This window comes from Gadus chalcogrammus, chromosome 8 (genome assembly GCF_026213295.1).
Source record: "Gadus chalcogrammus isolate NIFS_2021 chromosome 8, NIFS_Gcha_1.0, whole genome shotgun sequence".
In the NCBI taxonomy this organism is placed as follows: domain Eukaryota; kingdom Metazoa; phylum Chordata; class Actinopteri; order Gadiformes; family Gadidae; genus Gadus; species Gadus chalcogrammus.
The window spans coordinates 7,617,244-7,637,541 of NC_079419.1; the positions used below are offsets into that span (position 1 = coordinate 7,617,244).

At 42.6% G+C, this 20,298-nt stretch overlaps 3 protein-coding genes across 4 annotated transcripts; 1 reads left to right on the forward strand and 2 right to left on the reverse strand.

Moving 5' to 3' along the window:
* Window positions 1–380: 380 nt before the first annotated feature.
* kif2c (kinesin family member 2C) lies at window positions 381–8,460 on the reverse strand. 2 transcript variants are annotated; one of them, XM_056596881.1, is made up of 22 exons: window positions 8,215–8,460; window positions 8,020–8,117; window positions 7,681–7,785; window positions 7,325–7,370; window positions 6,918–6,962; window positions 6,089–6,184; window positions 5,612–5,737; window positions 5,274–5,368; window positions 5,080–5,175; window positions 4,936–4,990; window positions 4,644–4,806; window positions 4,337–4,427; window positions 4,159–4,222; window positions 3,733–3,824; window positions 3,490–3,632; window positions 2,841–3,054; window positions 2,288–2,398; window positions 1,918–1,985; window positions 1,724–1,802; window positions 1,546–1,626; window positions 1,358–1,439; window positions 381–790 (listed from the first exon to the last, which is right to left on the reverse strand). In XM_056596881.1, exons 1-22 carry the CDS (start codon window positions 8,396–8,398, stop codon window positions 732–734), a joined length of 2,193 nt encoding a protein of 730 aa, XP_056452856.1. In that variant the 5' UTR covers window positions 8,399–8,460; the 3' UTR covers window positions 381–731. The 2 variants fall into 2 exon arrangements, with proteins under 2 accessions (XP_056452856.1, XP_056452855.1); XM_056596880.1 differs by lacking the exon at window positions 6,918–6,962 and having other exon boundaries at window positions 8,215–8,387.
* A 396-nt stretch (window positions 8,461–8,856) lies between these two features.
* On the forward strand, window positions 8,857–13,134 carry selenot1a (selenoprotein T, 1a). Its single transcript, XM_056596882.1, has 6 exons — window positions 8,857–9,064; window positions 9,719–9,829; window positions 11,510–11,636; window positions 12,087–12,174; window positions 12,339–12,501; window positions 12,586–13,134. The coding sequence occupies exons 1-5, from the start codon at window positions 8,922–8,924 to the stop codon at window positions 12,461–12,463; spliced, it is 594 nt and encodes a 197-aa protein (XP_056452857.1). The 5' UTR covers window positions 8,857–8,921; the 3' UTR covers window positions 12,464–12,501; window positions 12,586–13,134.
* Window positions 13,135–13,508: 374 nt separating this feature from the next.
* Window positions 13,509–17,155, reverse strand: LOC130387230 (glutamate-rich protein 6). Its single transcript, XM_056596245.1, has 10 exons — window positions 17,072–17,155; window positions 16,470–16,556; window positions 16,285–16,374; window positions 15,952–16,130; window positions 15,733–15,809; window positions 15,424–15,605; window positions 15,045–15,127; window positions 14,729–14,887; window positions 14,294–14,456; window positions 13,509–13,976 (listed from the first exon to the last, which is right to left on the reverse strand). Exons 2-10 carry the CDS (start codon window positions 16,539–16,541, stop codon window positions 13,707–13,709), a joined length of 1,275 nt encoding a protein of 424 aa, XP_056452220.1. The 5' UTR covers window positions 16,542–16,556; window positions 17,072–17,155; the 3' UTR covers window positions 13,509–13,706.
* Between the last annotated feature and the right edge of the window lie 3,143 nt (window positions 17,156–20,298).

Genomic DNA, 20,298 nt, shown 5'->3' on the forward strand with positions numbered 1-20,298 from the left:
CTGTGCGTGCTGATGTCATGGCGGGGGGGTTTGGCTGACTGGTGGTATGAGGGACAGAAGGTGCATGTGGATAAACAAACACTTCCAGGTTTCCAGCGTGCAACACGCTGTAAGAGGAGCCTTTAGAAGGTCTTTGTCCATAGGGCGTCATGGGAAGGAAGTAAGGGGCCTGTAAAAATGTGGCGTTTGTACGCTCGTCTTGAAAAGGAGTCCTGCAAAACGACTATACTACAAAACACAGGTTCGTACAAGTATATTTGAATTTAGCTAGATACAAATGCTCCGATGCTTTCTGCTGGACTGTGCATAATCCACATGAGTTGCATCTGTCCACAAATAAACCCTAACTATCTAATCAACATTGCATAAGCACATCACAAGGGATTCATTTGTTTTTTTATTCATTTATTATGTCAGTGAGTCTGGTTTAGCATGTTATTGATTAAAGATACATGAAGACCCGCCTGCTTGAAAGTATACATTTGTTATTAGACGCGAGATTATATTTCTTTATAGTCTTACTTTAGGGATAGAAATATGAACACTAACATTGCTTGTTTTCTATAAAACACAACCTCATAAAGAGGAAGACCCTTAATTTTATTTCTTATTTGAAAAACACACAAAAATATCGATAAAAACAACATAAGTGTGAACACACAAAGACAGGAAAAGACAAAAATATCCATAAAAACAACATTAGTGTGAACTCATAATGACAAGCGGTTTCTTCAGCAACGAGCTGCCAGCCCCTCCAGTTTCACAGCGGCCTGCAGTGCCAGCACGGTGCCTGTAGAGGGCAACAGTGACAACCAGGGTCAGTCAGTCATGACCTCCAGGGTAATGTCCCACAAGAGGCAATAGACCCAATATAAATCTATAGATAATCTAGCCATTATGAGGTAGAATAAGCATGTCTAGTCCGTCGATTTCTGATCTTGTAGCGTTATGTTCAGGGCTAAAATTTCCAAAATCAAAATCCAAACCCAGTCCAATGTTGATTTCTTTAATGCACACAATTTCTTTAATCTAATTGTTGTGTACTGAACGTTTGACATCGTTAGTTTGTAATGTATTTATTGTGCGCAACTCTATAACCAACATGTTTCTCATTGGATGTAACCCAAGTGCACAATACTACGGTTTGGATATGAATGCTTCACTCCATTCCCTGCAGAAAAGGTTGCAAGTTATTTTACTACAGCATGAACCCAGGTGGGCTCTGTACGATCACAAAAAGTGCTTGCATTTCATTTGAACATGTCTCGTTTAATGCACTGATTATAATGCTGACAAAGAAATACTAATAACGATTAATTAAACAAGACTTCAAGTGTATTGAAACATTTGTACAAACCATACAACTTTTTGACACAATCCACCAGAACGGGAAGACTAGCGTCATCAGTTTCTAGATCCTTGGCAACATCAACGACGCTCTGCAAATAAACAACAATCAAAATATGTAAAATGCAAGACCATCACAATTGTTTAGGCATCATCTTTTTTTCTTTTTACAATAAAATACAAAAATATGATCATCACCTGAAGTTCCTCTTCAAACTCGTCCTTCAGCGCCATTGCCTCAGAGATGACCTCGTTCACACTGGAATCTGCAGAGGAGTTCTTTAGCGGAACATGGGAGCAAACGTTCAGAACCCTGACCCATATATTGGCACACAGCTTCGTGTCTCTTTAACGGAGAGAAAGAACAGGGGCTGACCTCTTCTGCAGAGCTATTGACGGGCTCTTGCTGCTTGGCTGCCGCACTCGCTTTGGAGGTTCCGTTGAGCTCCTTGACTCTGCCGCGGGAAGGGAAGTCGCCGTTAACGGAATAGACGCGACACAACCAGACCATGCAAAACAGACAATTCTGAACACACAGGGTAATAGCTAGTTTGCGTGCGTCTGTGTTACCTGTCTGCATAGCGTAGGGTGTTGAGGGTATAGTCACATGATGCCATGCTTGGAGAGACCATGGCAATCTGGAGAGAGAAACCCAATGTTAAAGTACAGAACAGATACGTTGACATTAAACACCGTGCACCAGTTTGTCGACGCCGGGGTATATTAGCAAATCCAAGGTTACATTTTCAGATCACGTATTCATGCAATAAGACGCAAACTGTATTTTATTTATACAGTTTGTTTCACATCGGTGTCGATGTGAAACACAGACTCTTTCACTGTTTATTAGTGCCATCAATAAGCAGCATAGAACAATAACCCTATGAAACTTCTGATTTGTGGTGATAAAATCTAGGACTGTTGGGAAAAAAACATTTACCATGCAAGTCTTGGACTTTTCTCCGATGAAGGAATCTCTAAGGACCCTGGTCAGAGTGCTCATCCTGAAGGGGATGTGATCTTTGTTCTGTCCCAGGGACCGAATACATTCCTAGAAATACAGAAGGTAGGAAATTGATACACCAACTTCAAATGCAGGCAACAGAATACATGGGATGCGTGTATGTTTATACCATCTACTCTCAACTGAGGTTCTTTTTTTATGCGGGCATGACGGTGGGCATAAGCAATATCATTTACATTGTAACAGATGCAATAAAAACTTGAGTTTGACTTTTGATGTATGCACAGAAATATCCAAAATATATATGTAAAAATATTCAAAAGAACCCAACATCTGTTCAGTGAATTTAGCATGCACATTACCGTCACAATACTCACTTAAGGCAAAGCAAGTTCGGCAAATTAAAGAAACGCATTAAAAACTTCCAGGACAATGAATCAGTAAACTGTTTGCACTTCATGCCCCCCCATAACCGTCCCCACGTTGCCGGCCTACGACGGGAAGCTGGCGAGCTGGGGCGCTGGCCCACCTTCAGTGCCAGCAGGCTGGTGTTGATCTCGGCCGTCTCGTTCAGCGTGTTGCGGTCGTTGCTGTTGACGTCCTGGCCGCGCTCGTTGCCCGCCAGGTCCACCAGGGAGAACTTGCTGTAGAGGGTGCCGGCGCGGTCGTTGCGGCGCAGGGCGATCTGCAGGACGGCGTGGGAGCGGGACGAGTTGGCGTTGGCCGAGGTCTGCCCGGAAGTCCTGGGGAGGGAGGGGAGGGTCCACGACGGAGGGAGGGAGATTTGAGAAGTGATAATCGATGGATGATGTTAAGACTATGGGGCGGAACAGTATTGAGCAGAACATGCGATTCTTCATGCAGACATTTTTGGTCCACAAATTGTGCGCCGAAAATGGTCCACAGTTTGGATCATTTTTAGAGTCATCAGTATCCAGAATTTTTGCTTCTTGCGGCGTCAGGTTGGCTCAAACTATTAAGACGAAAACGTCAATGTTTGCTCAGTGGAAGCAAATAATGGCAAGTCCTACAGAGGATGCAATAGCATATTTGCCTAATCACTAATATTTTCTTAATATCATATTGAATATTCACAGAATCAACACGTATCTGCACCGAGAAACCGGTTGCGTTATTGTTATCGCGAGGTTCCAGGGCAAACAACCGCGTGATCATACCTGCACGCACTGCCCATCTCAATCAACTTGATGACGTCTTCCGCCTCGGAGACGAAGACCTCCTCCAGGCCCACCACCTGCATCTGCTGCCGTTCGTCCTCCAGCACGCGCAGCTTCGCCTTATCGTTCAGCAGGTCGTACACCTGAACAGCACAAAACAAAAACCTTATCGTGATCCCCTGCCACAGAAGGCACGGAGCCAGAGCTCATCCCTTTGGCAGAGGCAATGCATACAACCCTTACCTTGCTGTTGTAAATTTCAAAAAAGCTGACGTATGGGGAAAGATTGAGGTGGGAGTATTTTCTGTGGCTCAGCAGGGAGAACACATCCCGGGCTGAAAGGGACAAGCCAGAGGGACGACACGCCGTTAGTCACAGAGATGGTGACGGCCTTCGTAGAGGCAATCCGATGCACTGCAACTATGCTCACAGTGAAGCTCAAGATGTTTTTCCATTTTTTCGGCATCTGATCAACGGATTAACACTAATCTGACTCCCAGACAATGATTGATTAACAGCAGGCTATTGCATCAGCCCATTTCCGGACGATTAGAAAACCAATATTGATGATGTCGATGTGACTAGACTAGATATTTTACAGCTTGGTATTTGGCATCTAATCAGATGCAATGATTTAAAAACAAGCATACGAATAGCTTTATGGCCTACCTGCAAAGTAGTAAATGCCGGTGCTGCTGTTCTGGTTTTTTCCACGAAAGTCCCCTCCCATGGTCTGAAAGAAAATCGAGAGAGCAGGATCATTTGCGGTGCTACGTCCAATGCCAATCCTTCCTCCACTCAGTATAAAATATACGGTAACCTATTGTGGTTCACGTTCAAGACTTACGTGGGTCTTTCCACTTCCCGTCTGGCCATAGGCGAAACATGTGGCCATGCTTCCTTCAAAAGCAGCATACACAAGGGGTTTGGCTGTGAACCTGCAAGGGACAGACCAGTCGATAAAAAATATTCACAAAAAATGGCAAAACCTGCATGTATATTTTTCTCAATACCGGTAGTATGCCTTCGGACATACTTATTTGCCATTTTGGCTTTTTTCACTATAAAAGATTTACATAATTGTTGAAATTATTTGTAACACTCAAGTCCCAAGTTATGAAACAAAAATTTGAAGAGCACAAGATCCTCATCACCTGTAGACCACCTCGTTGGTGGTGGTCTCGTCAAAGGAGTAGTCAAATTGGAACGCCTGGTTTTCCAAGTACTTGGTGAGGTCCACCTTCTGCTTTGGTTCGTGAACCAGCAGAGAGCCGTTCCCAGGTATGGAGATCACGTCTATGTCCTTCCTGGTCTCCTCTGGTGCAAAGAGTCAGAGGTTGTCAGCGGGTTTTACAAGCTCATCATACTGGGAAGGAATACAATCACGTTGACATGATCGCATAGACAAGGCGTATCATATTTCTCCCCCCCCCCCCCCCATCATACCTAGTTTGTTGAGCGGTCGCTTGCGCACGCAGACACAAATCCTATGGGTTTCAACCTGTAATAATAGACCGAGTCAGTCAGTAGAGTACGATCACCTGGCAGACTTATAATTCGGCTCATCTCCCGTTTCTAGGCCAAGCGTACCATGTCAGTCAATGACAGGGGCACACATTCAAGAGTCTCCCTGAAATCCTGGACCATCTCGTAGAACTTCTGGTTGGGTCGTTTAAACTCTGCAAACTGGAGGTAAGCAGAGAGCGTTGTCGGTTAAGATTTTTTTTTTCCAGAAAGACGGTTTGGAGAGGCAAGAAAATTATTTCAAATATATAAATAATTACCTTTCCTCTTTTTCCCTGTGTGGGTGGTTTGATAACAACAGACATCCTTTTACTGGCCTTGGCAGAGTCCAGTGCTGCCATGGTCTTCCTCCGCCCTGAGTCGTACGCATGATCAAAACTTTAGACATTTTAATGGTTGTATCAAAAGAAATAGAGCGCCGCGACCGGCATCACGGGGCACAGAAGTACAACTTCATTCTAACATAGCAAACATTCATCTATTATTTATTGGATACATTGGCTTTCATCTTTGTTTTGTGAGCGGTCGGCCGATGAACGGCAATCTTGTGTTTGCAAACACGGCTGCAGGTTGTGAGGGGCCGAATGAAGATGCTCACCGTCAGCCAACGACGCCTTGGGTCGGTTCTGTGGATCCCTGTTCTCACCGGCGGCGTCTTTGCTCCGAGGCAGAGCCGGGGACGGCTGCTTGAACTCGTTCTTCTTGTTCAGGTTAATCGCCGTCACTGAGGAAGGAAGAAGAGCGGCGTCATATTAAGGAAGGTCAACTATTAGACATAAACCAGCATGAAATTAACATGGTGTGATCGTGTCTTTCACTATAGCTGCTTGATAATCATGAATTGTAAATCATTGAGAACCATACATGTGCAATGCAAGGAATTGGACCAATGCAAGCGCAATGCTTTGAAATGACCTAATCTAATGAGCTAAATCAAACACACGATACTATAACAAAAGGGAATCTTAAAAGTAAAGAGACATTGCAACCCAGAAGAAGGCTGTACGAACGTGAGGATCCTTCACCATCTAGCCGAAATATTCCCTCTTATAAGAATAGTATGAGGAGAACTTACACGAGGATTTGACCGATGCAAGGACCTCCAGACTCTGGGGTGGCGCACAAGCAGCAAACTGGTATAAATCGGAAGGCTTGATCGTCTTCCTAGCAACTAAAATGAAAAACATGGCTTGGTTCACTACGATTTTTTAAACTGGTTTAAAAACAAAAAGGAAAGATCAATGATGCAGTTCTCCGGTACGGGTTATCAGATTACCCCAGTGAACCAAGTTAGACACTGGGCAGGAAAAAAAGCATTATGTGGGGGAGGCACCGACAGGAAGTGATTAGGGAAGATGGTGTCCGTCGTTAAGACTTCAACCAGAGCAAAAATAAGAGGAGAACCCCTCCAAGAACCCCCTCCAAATTAGCATGAGGACAGTTAAGACGTGTGATAGGTGACCGCAATACGCATATTCATTCAGAATACCATTTACATCCAATTAGAGAGATATATATTAAAGAATCGTAGTAGAACGTCTCATCTAGCCATAATTACTTGGACTAGAACACTGAAAGACGATAGTCAGCTAGTGTAATGTGTTTTTATTTTATAATTATAACTATATTAATGGGCAGATATAATAGAGGAAAGTTCTATAGATTGTCCTGCTAGAATTGCATCTGGTTTCTCTCCACAGCATCATGCCAAGGTGTAATCATTGGTTAGTGAGGATATGATAGGACCCCAGAGTACCATCAGGGTAAACCCCGATTGGAGGAGGAATAAGCGTGATACCAGCCAAGATCTAATTGTGAAGAGCAGAACGATGATTGGGGAATGTGCAAAAAGGGCTTGAGTAGCAAGATTAGTTTGGGTAAACCAACAATGTACACCACCCAACCTTTCTCTTCTGCCTCCTCTTTCTTCGAGGCTGACGGAGTAGTGGCTTTAGTGGGGAAAGAAAACCATCAAGTAGGAGCTAACGAGCACATGCCAACTTTATTTTTCTTCTTTCATTAAACAGGACAGTGTACAGGGTGCTACATTTCAATGAGTCCCATTGAACCCACTAGTCAACACAATTCTGCATTAGAATGCCAACCAATATAAAATCAAAACACAGGTATAGAGGACAGATACCCAATAACGGCATTTGGTGCAGAGTTGGATATATGCGCACCAAGTACGGTGACAGACTTTTGGTTAAAATACAACAAGCAAATGTCAAAGTAATTGTGAATCTGTGTTGTGTACAAGCATCCCGTCCCAAGTAAATAACCAGGGACTTAAAAACGGCGCTGTACTTACAGGAGGAAGGGGCTGGGATCCTGGAGCGCAGCCGACCACCATAAGTCTAGAGAATAACCAATTCTAAAATTAGCTTACGAGAGACATTGATATACTTTTATTTGAAGGACATAAAAAAACAATATGTTTATTGTAAATGTATTCTTTACTCTGCACTCTCCCATATTCCAAACATAATTAGTAATTAGTAATCAATAATAATCAACTAAAGTTATTATTATTATTATATACATCAATATTATTTGACTTCATAATTACATATGCAATTTCATCATTGTATTAAAAGCTATTTTTATTTAATCACAATTAAACAGAGTCCTTATCAAGTACAGTAATAAGTGGTAAATTATGTAAACCTTTTCTGGTACTGTAGTAGGGAGGACCCCGGTTTCGGCAGCAGCAGCAGCATTGATTTGATCCTGCAGTTCTGGGTTGAGGGGGTGTAGTTCGTTCAAGCTAATCTACAGAGAAAAACAATTCATAATAGACATGACGTCTAAACTAACCCGTGTCCAGATCTCGACTCATTTAGTATTCAGTAAGCAGTAGATAAGTATAAATTAATTTCCTGCAAATAAATCTAATAATTTAAGATGCCTCGCAGAATAATAACCCTTTCACGATTAGTTCAAGCTGGACAGAGTAGCTTTGCATGCTCATGCGTCATAGCCCGACGGCGTCACCTGTCTACTTACCTCCTTTGAGAGTAATTTGTCGTCCTTTTCTTGCCACTCTACGATCACCGAGGACCTACATGGGTCAAAGGCTTTCACTGTGGCTCCATGGATTCGTCCTGTTTGGCAAACATTGAAATATTAGGCCTATTAAATTATATTAGGACAATCATTGGAGTTAACGGATTTCCTTAGCAGCAGCAAACGTAAACGTACCGTTGCTCCGACTGATTTGTATGGTTACCCCAACAAGATATTTGGAAAGAAGCGAGTCCATTTCGACCACGTATGGATAAAAGATTTCGACAGAGTTCCCAAACACTGCTCGCTCTTTCAAATATAAATTCTGCACCGCCAATGGTTTAAATGTGTGGTAGTTCCGGTAGTGCGAGTCTTTCATTGGATGAATCCTTCTGCTCTTTGGTGTTTTTCACCGTGAATAGTGTCATATTTCTTCGTGTCGCCATCTACTGGAGGGACAAGTTACATTACTGAAACTGTCAACCAATACACAATGTTCAGAACTACGACGGAACGTCATATATAATAATTAGTCAGTCAGTAAATCGAGTCTATTGTAGAAATAGACCCAGAAACAGCATCTAGAGGCACATTTAATCAGCTGTTGCACAAGTTAATAAGATGATTATGTTTTTATTTTTTTTAAAGGGAGTTGTATCTTTAAATAATTGTTCGTATATCATAATTGCGTCCAATCGTTTTTGAATACCTTGAGAAAGATCAACTTAACCTTATAAGCAAGCCATACATCATGCACGTACTGCTGCTCCCAAACAGCGGGGGGCAGTATTTTGTGCTCCCCTTATACGTCTCAGCTGGAGCTCCAGCCTACGAGAGAGAGAGAGAGAGAGAGAGAGACAGAGCAAGATATTCAGGTCGGTGACCAAGCTCGCAAAGACAGAATGGCGAGTAGTAGGTGGCTTCGGTTTTCCCTCCTCTTCCTGGGGGTCTTTTCCCTATACTGTGCAACGTCGGCTGATAACAGCGGCGTGAAAAAGATGAAGATGCAATTTGCTACTGGACCTCTTCTTAAATTTCAAATCTGGTAAGAAAGAAGGAAATAACGGTGGGGGGGGAACTAGCAGCTACGCTCAGAGCTGTGCTAAGTGGATCAGAGTGGTATAGGCCGGAAATGAACTGCTCTACACTATCTTAATTTTGACCACTTTAGAAGCTGCTAATCATTTATTATGTGTACTACACGTTTGCATCGCAAGTCTGTACATGCGGATACCCTATTCGTATATAACAGCATGTACCCTAACTCTGGTTTTAAAGAGAATCGTGTTGAAACATGGCCCCGTTTCCGCCGACTACCACCAGATTAATGCAATGATTGACTTCTCCTTGCTGAACCCATTCAGACCAATGGCTGATCACCAGCGCTGCAGACATCAGATCAACTCTGCGTCGACGTTAGACAATAGACAGAAAAACATAAGATATAAAATTAGTAGTAAAAAACGAAATATCCGAATTATGCTATTTCCCCATTGTATACGGTTTATGCTAAATTGCTGCTAAATCATGTTAATCAACTATTTGTTGTGTGTTTCGGGGTGGGTGGTGCTGAAAAGTCAGAGAAGTCATCCTCCAAAGACATTGGAGACTGGAATTGACCTCTTAACAATGAGACTTGACCCTGCCTTGGTCATCCTCCTGACAACTTGATCACTAACCTGTGGTTCTGTTCCAACAGTATTTCCTGAGGGTATAAGCGGGTGTTTGAGGAGTACATGCAGGCCTTGAACCAGCGGTATCCGGACATCCGCATTGAGGGAGAGAACTACCTTCCAATGCCCCTCTATCGGTAAGAAAGACAGCCCATCAAGCACATATTAAGGTCTCAAAAATATCCTCCATCTCTGCGAATCAATCTCCTGTATACCTCTGATGCACTCCACACTAGAGGAAATGGGCTTTTCAATAAGTCCTGCACGAACTCTCGAACATGTTTTGGTCATTCAATTTTTTTTTAATTAGTTTACAGCACCAACAGCCATTCTACTAAGTTGTATGAGCTGTATAAATTGTATTTTAAACTAGGCGTGGGCCCATTAATGCAGCAGATGTGCCGGGCTCAGTCAGCATGTGTACGAGCTGAATGATCTTAGCTCTCGGGAAAAATATGTATCATGGGATTTAATACACAGGAAGACTAGGGGCAAAAATGTTTTTCCCCTAGAATATATTATTTAATAATACCTCAGTCATGTTAAACCGGAACGTCAAACATCTTTCTAGGCACTTAATGTTAAGTTGAACATATTGCATACACTGAGCTACTGCTCAGTGTATGCAGTAATATGTTGATACATGCACAACTTCATTACTTTTCCATTTCGATTTTTATTATGTACATAAATAATGGGGGCTGTTGTTTGGTCGGTTGCTTTTCTACTCCCAGGTGTTTTGAAGACTTGCTTCAGAACTGTCATTCTGGCACCCGGGTCCTCATCAAATGAACTGCTAATAAACCCACCAGGGAATAGCTATAAGGCAACAGGACCCTTCAGGGTAACACCTGGGTGGCGAGTGTTCCCTGTACCCAGTCGCTGTTATAAACAAACAGGTTTTTTAATCCAGTTTGGTATGATTTAACGTAAAGGAGCCCAGCCGCATACTTCAGAATACTGCAATTAGATGTGTCTGTTGGCGTAGGTTAATAAGTTACAGCCCCCTGTTTTCACTAATTAGCTTGTGGCCTTAATTTGAGGAAAACGTTAACGCAAATAAATGGGATATGAGCAACACCACATGCAATTTTTTACAGGGTTTCGAACTGGTCTCTCACTAACTAACACATTTGAAACCAAAGTGTGGCTGTTGCTGTTGACAACAACAGGGTGTAATGGTCATGAGAGAGGCAGTCATTCTCATGAAGCCTGCCGCCTATTTTAAGAAATGCTCCAGTTTTCCTACTCGCTTTGGAGTTGACAATATTATACACTAATTGCCCCCTACATTTAGCTGTGGCAGTACCATCAGACATGTGTTGAAATGCTTTTAGTTGTGCTGTACATAATAATGACATAAGAAGCGGTGAAGGTAGTTCTACGACAACAATTGTCATACGTTACAAAATCTCCTTGTGTATATATATCCTTAAGAGTTACTGAGTTATGTCAGATCAGAGTTCTACAAACTGATCTGGCTTACATTGCTGCCACCCATTCGGTAACGTAATGATGCAGCCACTGTGCCTTTCAACCCAACCACATGATTTCAGCATTACTGAATTCCAGGTAGGTGCAAGTGAAAAATGTCTGGTTTACCAAAACAAACACTAGTCATTTTTTAACTTCAGGCTGTGAGAGAACTGAACTAATGTTTAACGTCAGAGCTATACAAATGTTTGTCTTTATTTAGTTTGGATGTTCAACGTGCACCGGGAAAGCTTAATTTGACTGATTAGGTGGAGGATATTTTCACTTAATTGTTTTCGTATTGCATACTAAATATGTTGTCCGTCTCATTGTATTCCCCTCAGACACATTGCTACATTCCTGTCCACATTTAAGCTGGTGGTGATTGGTCTTATTATAATCGGAAAAGACCCATTCGCTCTCTTGGGTATGCAAGCCCCTGGCGTGTGGACTTGGGGACAGGAGAATAAGGTAGGAATCAGGCTTACCTGGAGGTCTACTTGACTAGTGAACAATTACTCGCAGAACTCACTCCTCAACTTCGATTAAAAGTTTAAAGTAACTGTTACATCACTGTCTATGCTCATCTCAATGAGATCAGATGACTAGCAAAGTAGTTGAAATATTGGACTAACCAGATTTTTTAATTTGCATACTCATTGTTTCTGCCTTTGCATGCACCTCCGATCCACCACCCAGGTTTATGGCGTTTGCTGCCTGTGTGCTTATAGTAAACATATTACATTATTTGCTGAATGTGTGTGCACACACGGGTCACGCACACACGTTAAATGCATCCTTGGTATAATGGAGTTAACTATGAAGCTATTTTGTACTGATGTTTGTTTTGGAAGGGCATTATCAGGGTCAATGGTAGCCTTGCAATCAATGGATCTGTAACTTTATTGTCTTTTGTTTCAGATATATGCCTGCATGATGGTGTTTTTCTTCAGCAACATGATTGAAAACCAAATGATGTCGACAGGAGCCTTTGAAATCACGTTGAACGGTGAGCCCTTTCTTTGACGGTACAGCATTTCTTTACCCATATTTATTTCGGGGTACAGTTTGGTCGAACAAGTGCATATCGACCAGCCAACCGGCAAGAACTTGACAGCCCTCATTATTTAGACGTCGGCAGCGTTTTGAAAGTCTGGTTTTGGATCCCCACAGACGTGCCGGTGTGGTCTAAGCTGGAGTCCGGCCAACTGCCCTCCATGCAGCAGCTGGTTCAGATCCTGGAGAACGAGATGAAGATGAACGTTCACATGGACACACTGTCGCCGCACCGCTCCTAGCCACGCCCCTCAGCGGCCAGAGCCACGGACCCCTCCATGTGAGCACACACAGACACTGGTTGTGCAGTTTAACTTGAATATGTTGACATATTTGAACCAATGTCCAACATTTGCTCCCCCAGGTTTCGAGGTGGGTTTCTCGTCGGGCTGTGAAGCGTGGGTTTATGAAGGTCTGCGCTGAAGGCAGGAATACTGCAAGCACAGACTGGATGTCCCCCATCGCTCCTCACTACGCCCCTAAGAGACGCCTTGCCCCTGACGCCGGAGTGGTATCCGTGGCAACCACGCCACTAACCCTACCCAGTCCCCCCGTCATCATGTTGTACTATTAGTATTACTGCAGAGTTCATCCTAGGCGCTGTAAACCACCGATTAGGCGCCTATAGCATCCCATGAAAATCTGTGGTAGAGCAAGTTAATTTAACAAAAATTCTAACTGTCGAATGACTGATCCATGCGTCGTCATTTGTACCTCCTTTTTTTTTAACTTGTAATTTAATTTTTTTCTAAATTAAGCTACGTTCTTACAGGAAATACATCTCCAATTCTAACTAATTATGACACAATTAACATTGGAAATTGTTTTCTTGTTTTGATCTGTGAATTCTGTTTTATATATTTGCATAACTCTTAAGATGTTGACAATAAAAGATATAGTAATTTACGATTTGAGTTTCCTTCCTTGCATTATTTTTATTTTTTTCAAGTAACATATTTGAGACTGGCTCTAGTTGGCGGTGGGCATGTTCAACTTAGACATGCTGAATATGGATGTTGGCTCATTACGATTTACCTCACTTCATACTAACAGAGAACCCTCAATTCATCCTCTCCCAACGTCAGGTGCAGGCACAACTAATCTTGCCTTTTGAAAAATCACAACCAAAGCTTTCGAGCCAGTTAGACTGTCTTTGAGCAGTATCTTAAGAACCACTTGGTCCTAATAGGGTAATGGGTTAGGAGGGGGGGGATGAGTAAACACAATAAGGATGCTTATGCCCTGTAGAGCCATCTGCTGGATGTTATGTCAACTGTTGGTCTTAAGGCAAGCGGTTGAGCTCATTCGACAAGTCCCAAGGGGATTATCAGTGAGTCATGTCAAACAAAACGCACTGGATCCTTGGTGTTGCTTGTCAATTCTCCCCTAGGAGTAGTTTTTAATTATAAATACAATGTCAAAAATGTAGTTCAATTTTATTCAATATACTGAAAAGGAAATGTAAAAAGTAATAGAGGACACACATCACAAGTAGCCCTGAAGGCACCTGTGGATGAAGGCCTTGTCGCTGGCCCCTATCCCCACAGTGGTACTGGCTGCCAGCAGCTTCCTGATGAGGCCCATGTGATGGCGCATACCCAGTTGGGCTTTGAAAGGCTTGTGCCTGGAAAGCCTTCTCAAGCAATAACGGAGACCTTCCATGGCCAGAGACACTCCCATTCTCCCGGCCAGCAGGAACAGCTCCTCTGAGCGGATGGATGGATTGTGACATATGTTCATACAATCCACCTGACACTAGAAACATAAAGGGTGATGAATGTGAATGTAGGTTACTTAAACAACTGTTCAGAAAGGCTACCAACGACTGATAAAGGTTTAAAGGGCTGTACGTAAGCGTCAAAGAGTTAAGTTAAGAGAGAGCAGAAATGCTCAAGATATAACTAAAAGCTAATATCTCTTCAATCTTTTCTAGAGCACCTTTAATGTTAATTGCTGTATACAATAAATCATAAAATCAAATAAATCCCCCCCAAAAAAGTAGATACCTGTACACAGCTGATGCCAACACTGAACCTTGCCTGTTGACCGCAGCACAAGAACGAGACAAATACTTGGTCTCTGCCAAGTACGCGAACCCCGATATTCTTGTTGAGTGACAGGAAGAGTGGCCGCAGAGGGGTGGGGCTACCAAGGCCAAGGCTGCCCCAACTCCACCTTTGAACTCTGGCTCCTGATTGGTCCAAGCGCTGACCTCCGGATTGACCTAGGCTGAGCCTGGTGACACGTTGGGTTAAAGACAAACACACACACACACACACACACATACACACACACACAGTACACACACACAAACACACACACACACACACACACACACACACACACGAACATACACACACACACACACACACACACACACACACACACACACACACACACACACACACACACACACACACACACACACGCAGCTCTTATTACCCCTCTAGTTCTCTGTAGCCATAGATCATAAGATGGTAATAACCTTAAGGAAAACACCTGCATACCAGATGCTACCATTGCTGCTATAGCACGTTGCCCGGCCATCGGACTGGAACATAGCTCTGATTGGTTGCTCAGGGACATCGCTGTCGTCGTAAACAATGCAGACCCTGCCGTTTGCTTCAGTGACCACAACCACCAGGGCCACACAGCCAGAGGGGTAACTATTGTCATGGCTATAAGGATTGTTATGCCCTCAGAAAATGAAATTTATTTTATTCCCTTTTATCGACTGTATATTTAATTATCCTTGAATACACGAGGGCTACTAAAATATATAAATATGAAGGAAGTGTGTACACCTCCCTGACAAAAGGATACAGGACTTGCAAGGATCCATCTGGGAACACAGTGAGACATTTCATTCCACTGGAGTAATTTCTTTGTTGAAATCCAGCAGCAGGCTGCATATGTAAATAAGAGAAGAGCAACAATTGTTAGCTGTACATTAGGCAACCCTAAATCTTCGGAAAGTGCTTGACAAATAAGAGCATAGTTCCACCTCCGACCACAGTGTGGCGCTGTATTCTCCTTGGACATATACAATGCTAATTGCTCACATCATCTCTTATTTATTTGTCTGCTCAACAGAGTTGAGTGGAATTGTTTATGGTTTAATACCAACAAGGTCAGAATAACTTCTAGGCCATCTTCCTTATAAACCTGACCGAAAATCAGCAGATTTGTTCGAAGGACATACCTGATGAGGATGCAAACCAAACTTCCCTTGGTCGTGTTCACAACGATACATCTCCACCTCTGTCTCTGGTGTCTCTGCTTTTGAAGGTATCTCTGTGTGTGACTCAGGGGAGACGGTCCAGCCCGCATTACCCGCACACATGGTGGAGTGTCGGTACCGGATTGCATTTGAGGCCGTGTTATCTAGCGGCATGAGAAATAATTAACAGTCAAACCCAAATCACACACACACAGACACACGTGCAAGCTACTCAGGGTGGAGAAGACACGCTTTGAAGCAATGGCTTAAGTTGTTATAGTGTTGACTTACAAGGCTCTGTAGTGGCTCTGGGTGAATCGCCAGATGCATGATGGCAAGCTTGCTGTGCTTCCTGTGCTTCCGCTTTGCTATAAGAGATTCAGCATCAATGAAATCATTCAAAGTGTTATCTATTAGGCATTACATTTGTGGCAACTGCTTTGATAAAACTTATTTTAATTTAACTTATTTTTAATATTATACAAATGTATAAAAGGTCTTTGAGTGTACACATGCCTGCCCTTTTCTAGACTGGCCTCTTTATAAGAAAGCTTCTCCCCCCGCATTATTGGCTGTTTGTGGGGTGTAGCATGGCTCTCAGGGTCAGACATCGTCCAATCCAGTGACCTCTGATCAAGAAGCCACTCCCAAAGCAGCTGGAACTGAGAACAGCAGAACTGTCCCGATCTCTGTGGGACGGGGAGACAACCCAAACACAGAATCATTTAAATTGAAAGGAAAGCAAAATGCAAGGTGATGCAACAAAAGTAAGCCGGGGCAGCATTATTCTTGCGAACTTTTGCCCGGTTGTCGATAACGTTAATATTTCATTAATCGCCCCACCTCTGGTTTGTCCAACCATGTCAGATCCAAGTTAGGCCGGGTTCCCTCCCCACAGTACTCACAGAGTACCGGGTAACAGTCTGTCAGAGCCTCCAAAAACACAATGAAAGAACATCAATATGATCCACTTTGGTTATAAAGAACATACAGAATGTATAAGGGCAGGGGGGCTATGATGCCAGTACCTCTTGAAGTATGGTCTCTGAATCTTTCATTGGGTGGTTTGACTCGCGATTGTATCTCAGAAATCCTGCCATTCTGGCAAAAGGTCACTTGAGGACAGCAAAGAACATAGTGAAAGACAGAAGGGCAACATTTAATTCCTACACATAGTGTCACAAACACACACACCGTCACGCACGCGCACACACACACACACACACACACACACACACACACACACACACACACACACACACACACACACACACACATACACACATGCACGTTTAAGTAACCATAATAATTAAGTGTAGCATAAATCAGCAATGTTATGTATAAATTAAAATCACCTACAATTCTCTGTTGCTAGCTAGCCAATCCACCGTAACCATTTGGCAGTCAGTTTAACACAATCTTCTGTTGTTGTGTGTGTAACCCGGGCGATCAGATACTGGCCTACTGTCAACATGCCAGACTCACCCATTGTTTATTTGACGGCTGATAACAGCCAAAAAAGACATGGAAAGTGTATGACAGACTAGCTGGGATTTCAACACGTGACCTTTTTATCTTTATTTTGGAGCGCACAGCACATAACGATGTATAAAACGACCAGGGGTCTCACCTATGTGGAGGTGGTGTTTGGGCCCCTCAACCGCGACGTGAGAGCACGGGAATGTTTACAAGTAACCATCGCATTTGATTGGTCGTTGTGTAGCTCGGCGTCCCAAGGGTCGTATGAATAAGTACATTATCGAGATGTACTACAAGGTATGATATAGTGTCTATAATCCATAACAACCACAATTGGTTAAAATGGCTCTATTGTTAAATTAATTTCAGTCAGGGTTTGACGAGTTCAGATGATTGTAGGTTTAACTGAGTAGGCTACGCTATTCGTATTACTTAGCACTTCCAAAAACAGAAGGTTTGATTTGACTAAAAACATATAGTCCTACATGTAAACATATTTAATCGACACTTAATATTGGTTGCAGTGAGTGTGAGTATAGCATTTGTGCAGTAAGTAGGCCTACATGTTATACATGTTTGCAAGTTATTATAGGCCACTGATTTTACTGTTATATTTGCCTCTGCGAGTAAGCAAGCGTTTCGATTTATTCACTTCCAAAACTCAAATGTCCACCTGACCGATATGTTTTGATCAAGATCTCTGTTGCATTGTGCTGGATGACCGAAACAAGTTCCAGGATGAATCGGCCTATTTCCGATTAACTTTTTCTTGTTTTCACTTGGTTCCACAAGAGGGCAGCATCTCACCAAGTATAATACAGAAAGCTGTCTAGCGTCCTCTTTGTTTCTGCAGCTGTGCTGAGGGAGTTCCATTCATTTGAAGTTGCAGCATAGAGCATAATCAGTAGCGATTAAAACGATAACTTGGGTTCTATTAAGTATCCAGAAGATGTTTTGAAGTTGTATTATTTTGAAAATATAATTTTGTATGCAATGTTTCAAAGTAAACACACGCGCACACGCACGCACGCACGCAAACGCACACACACACACACACACACGCACACACACACACACACACACACACACACACACACACACACACACACACACACACACACACACACACACACACACATTAGACCAAGTTTGGCGAAATGTCATGATATGAGAAGTATGTTTGGAGAATGTGGTCATTAGTGAGTTAGGACCGCCAAATAAATAAACAATTATTCAACTATTATTCATAAGAATACACATGTGATATTCAAATTGGGGAAAAAATATTTTGTTTATTTATTTTTCTCTTTTGTTTGAATATTGGACTATTGCCTTGTGCCTTTGCACCACTCACTGCAGCCAGCTGCAGTTTGAGATAGACAGATTACTATTATTATCCAGCGAAGCTCTCTTACCCAGGGCCTAGTGAGGCTGTTGAGTGCTAGGAGTCTGAAAGTAACCACTGAACATCAAATATCGGAAAAAGTCCATCAGTGCAATGTTAAAATCCATAAAATCGTTTTATTAATTCAGTTACCTTTGTGTCTGTGTCCTTCCGTGGCACCTTTTGCTCTAAATGTCATGATATAGCAAGAGGCTACAACTGCAGATTCTTCCTATATTCTCCTTGGTTTATAAAAGCTTGGTTGTTGTTTTTGAGTCTCTTGACAGTTAAGCATTTAATGTTAATTTAGGCATTCAACGCTTATCCCCCTTACCTTGGGTCATCTGTCATCGCTATAAAGCATGGTATTCTGATATCGGCACACAAATTCAAAAATGTGCATATGCTTGAACAAAAAAAAACAAGAGCTTGCAGATTCGTCTGTTTCGAAGGCTAAGCCCCAGACCATTGATTTATTCACGGAACGCTTTTTAAAGTTGACGGCCAACTTTATGCCAGATATTCCATAAGCCCACATAAGTGTTTGCTGTGCTTTATGCTATCATTTACTTTGCTATGCTTTACCTTTATTGGATGCCTTTCATATTCAGATAAGTCATTCAAATGGGATTTCAGGTATCAAATATAGCCATTCCTAATTCATGTTATGACCCACTAGCCTTCTCCCATCAATGAAGCAAATTACAGATGGGGCAGGGGTGGAGACAATAGGATGTTAACCAACAGCTGGTCAGACACACACATGCACGCACACGGACACTCACACAATCACACACATACACACACACAAATACAGAAAGTACCAAAAAAAATTACAAACACAGTACTCTCTCTCAATCTCACACACACACACACACACACACACACACACACACACACACACACACACACACACACACACACACACACACACACACACACACACACACACACACACACACACACACACACACACACACACACACACACACACACTAAATGTAGACCCAAAAACTCACAAAGGAAATATATACCAGCACATCCACAATGTTGGTATGTTTACACCCCTTATTTAGGCGGTTGCTCTGCGTTTCCCTTCTAATCTCCCGGTGCCTCTGATCTCTGGTATTTCCAACATTCCAGCCATCTGTTGGTCTCTCATTTGACTGGCAAAGCCCGGGCCTAACACTGGCTAAATAGACAGCAAGCAGCCACAGCCTTTTGTGGTGCTCTCGGTCTAAATCCTAGCTCAAAAGAGAGCGGTGGGGACAGGATACACGCAGGCACGGAGACTATGATGCTGGCCGTGTGTGCATTTAACTAATGTACATGATTTTTCAGGAAAAAATTACAGGCTTGAAAAAATGTAAAGGAAAGTAAATAAAAACAAAAGTTGCGCAATGTAGCGCGTCACTATAAAGGCCACAAGGTAGAAAGAACCAAAACATTTATGGCGTCAGTGGAAAGGTTTTCATTTTCTTGTGACCTTCTTCAGCTCTTAGATCTCAAACATGCCCAAACCACAACAACTCCCCCTTCGCTCCAGACGAGACGCTTTCACCTGAAAGCATCAACACAGTGTGGCGGTGAAGGAAGCAGAATGCGAGAAGGTCACACCATACACTTCATAATGCTTTCCCTTTCCAACCCACACAACCACACAAAATGATTAGGGCTGAACTTGTCACTTTGCTCACACATTGACGTGGACTATGCTGAAAAAAAAGAGATAGAGGACAGGATGACTAAATAGATGATGTGGAATCATTTGAATGCATCACACATTTGTGTCGAATATGCAAGAGTCCTCTTCCAGTTCTGTATTTTAAGCAATACCTTGAACTTGAGTTAGCATGCATCATATCCTCAGAATATTTCAATGGTTATCAATATTATTTTCAGATAAGGACATTTACACAAAGAGGACCGCCTGATAGAAGTCATGTGATAATCAACGTGACAGCGACTGACAAGTGGGTATACTGTACAGTGAC

Excerpts from the sequence above, each read along its gene's own strand:
- kif2c (XM_056596881.1), bottom strand. The coding sequence starts at position 8,398 with ATGAAAGACTCGCACTACCGGAACTACCACACATTTAAACCATTGGCG. Across the intron at positions 6,185-6,917 it reads AGAGGAGGCAGAAGAGAAAG|TTGCTAGGAAGACGATCAAG; the intron begins GTTGGGTGGTGT and ends TTTTCATTTTAG. Across the intron at positions 1,986-2,287 it reads AAAAGTCCAAGACTTGCATG|ATTGCCATGGTCTCTCCAAG; the intron begins GTAAATGTTTTT and ends TTCTCTCTCCAG.
- LOC130387230 (XM_056596245.1), bottom strand. The coding sequence starts at position 16,541 with ATGGCAGGATTTCTGAGATACAATCGCGAGTCAAACCACCCAATGAAA. Across the intron at positions 14,888-15,044 it reads GATGGATCCTTGCAAGTCCT|TTACCCCTCTGGCTGTGTGG; the intron begins GTATCCTTTTGT and ends CCATGACAATAG. Across the intron at positions 13,977-14,293 it reads GCGTACTTGGCAGAGACCAA|TGTCAGGTGGATTGTATGAA; the intron begins GTATTTGTCTCG and ends TTATGTTTCTAG.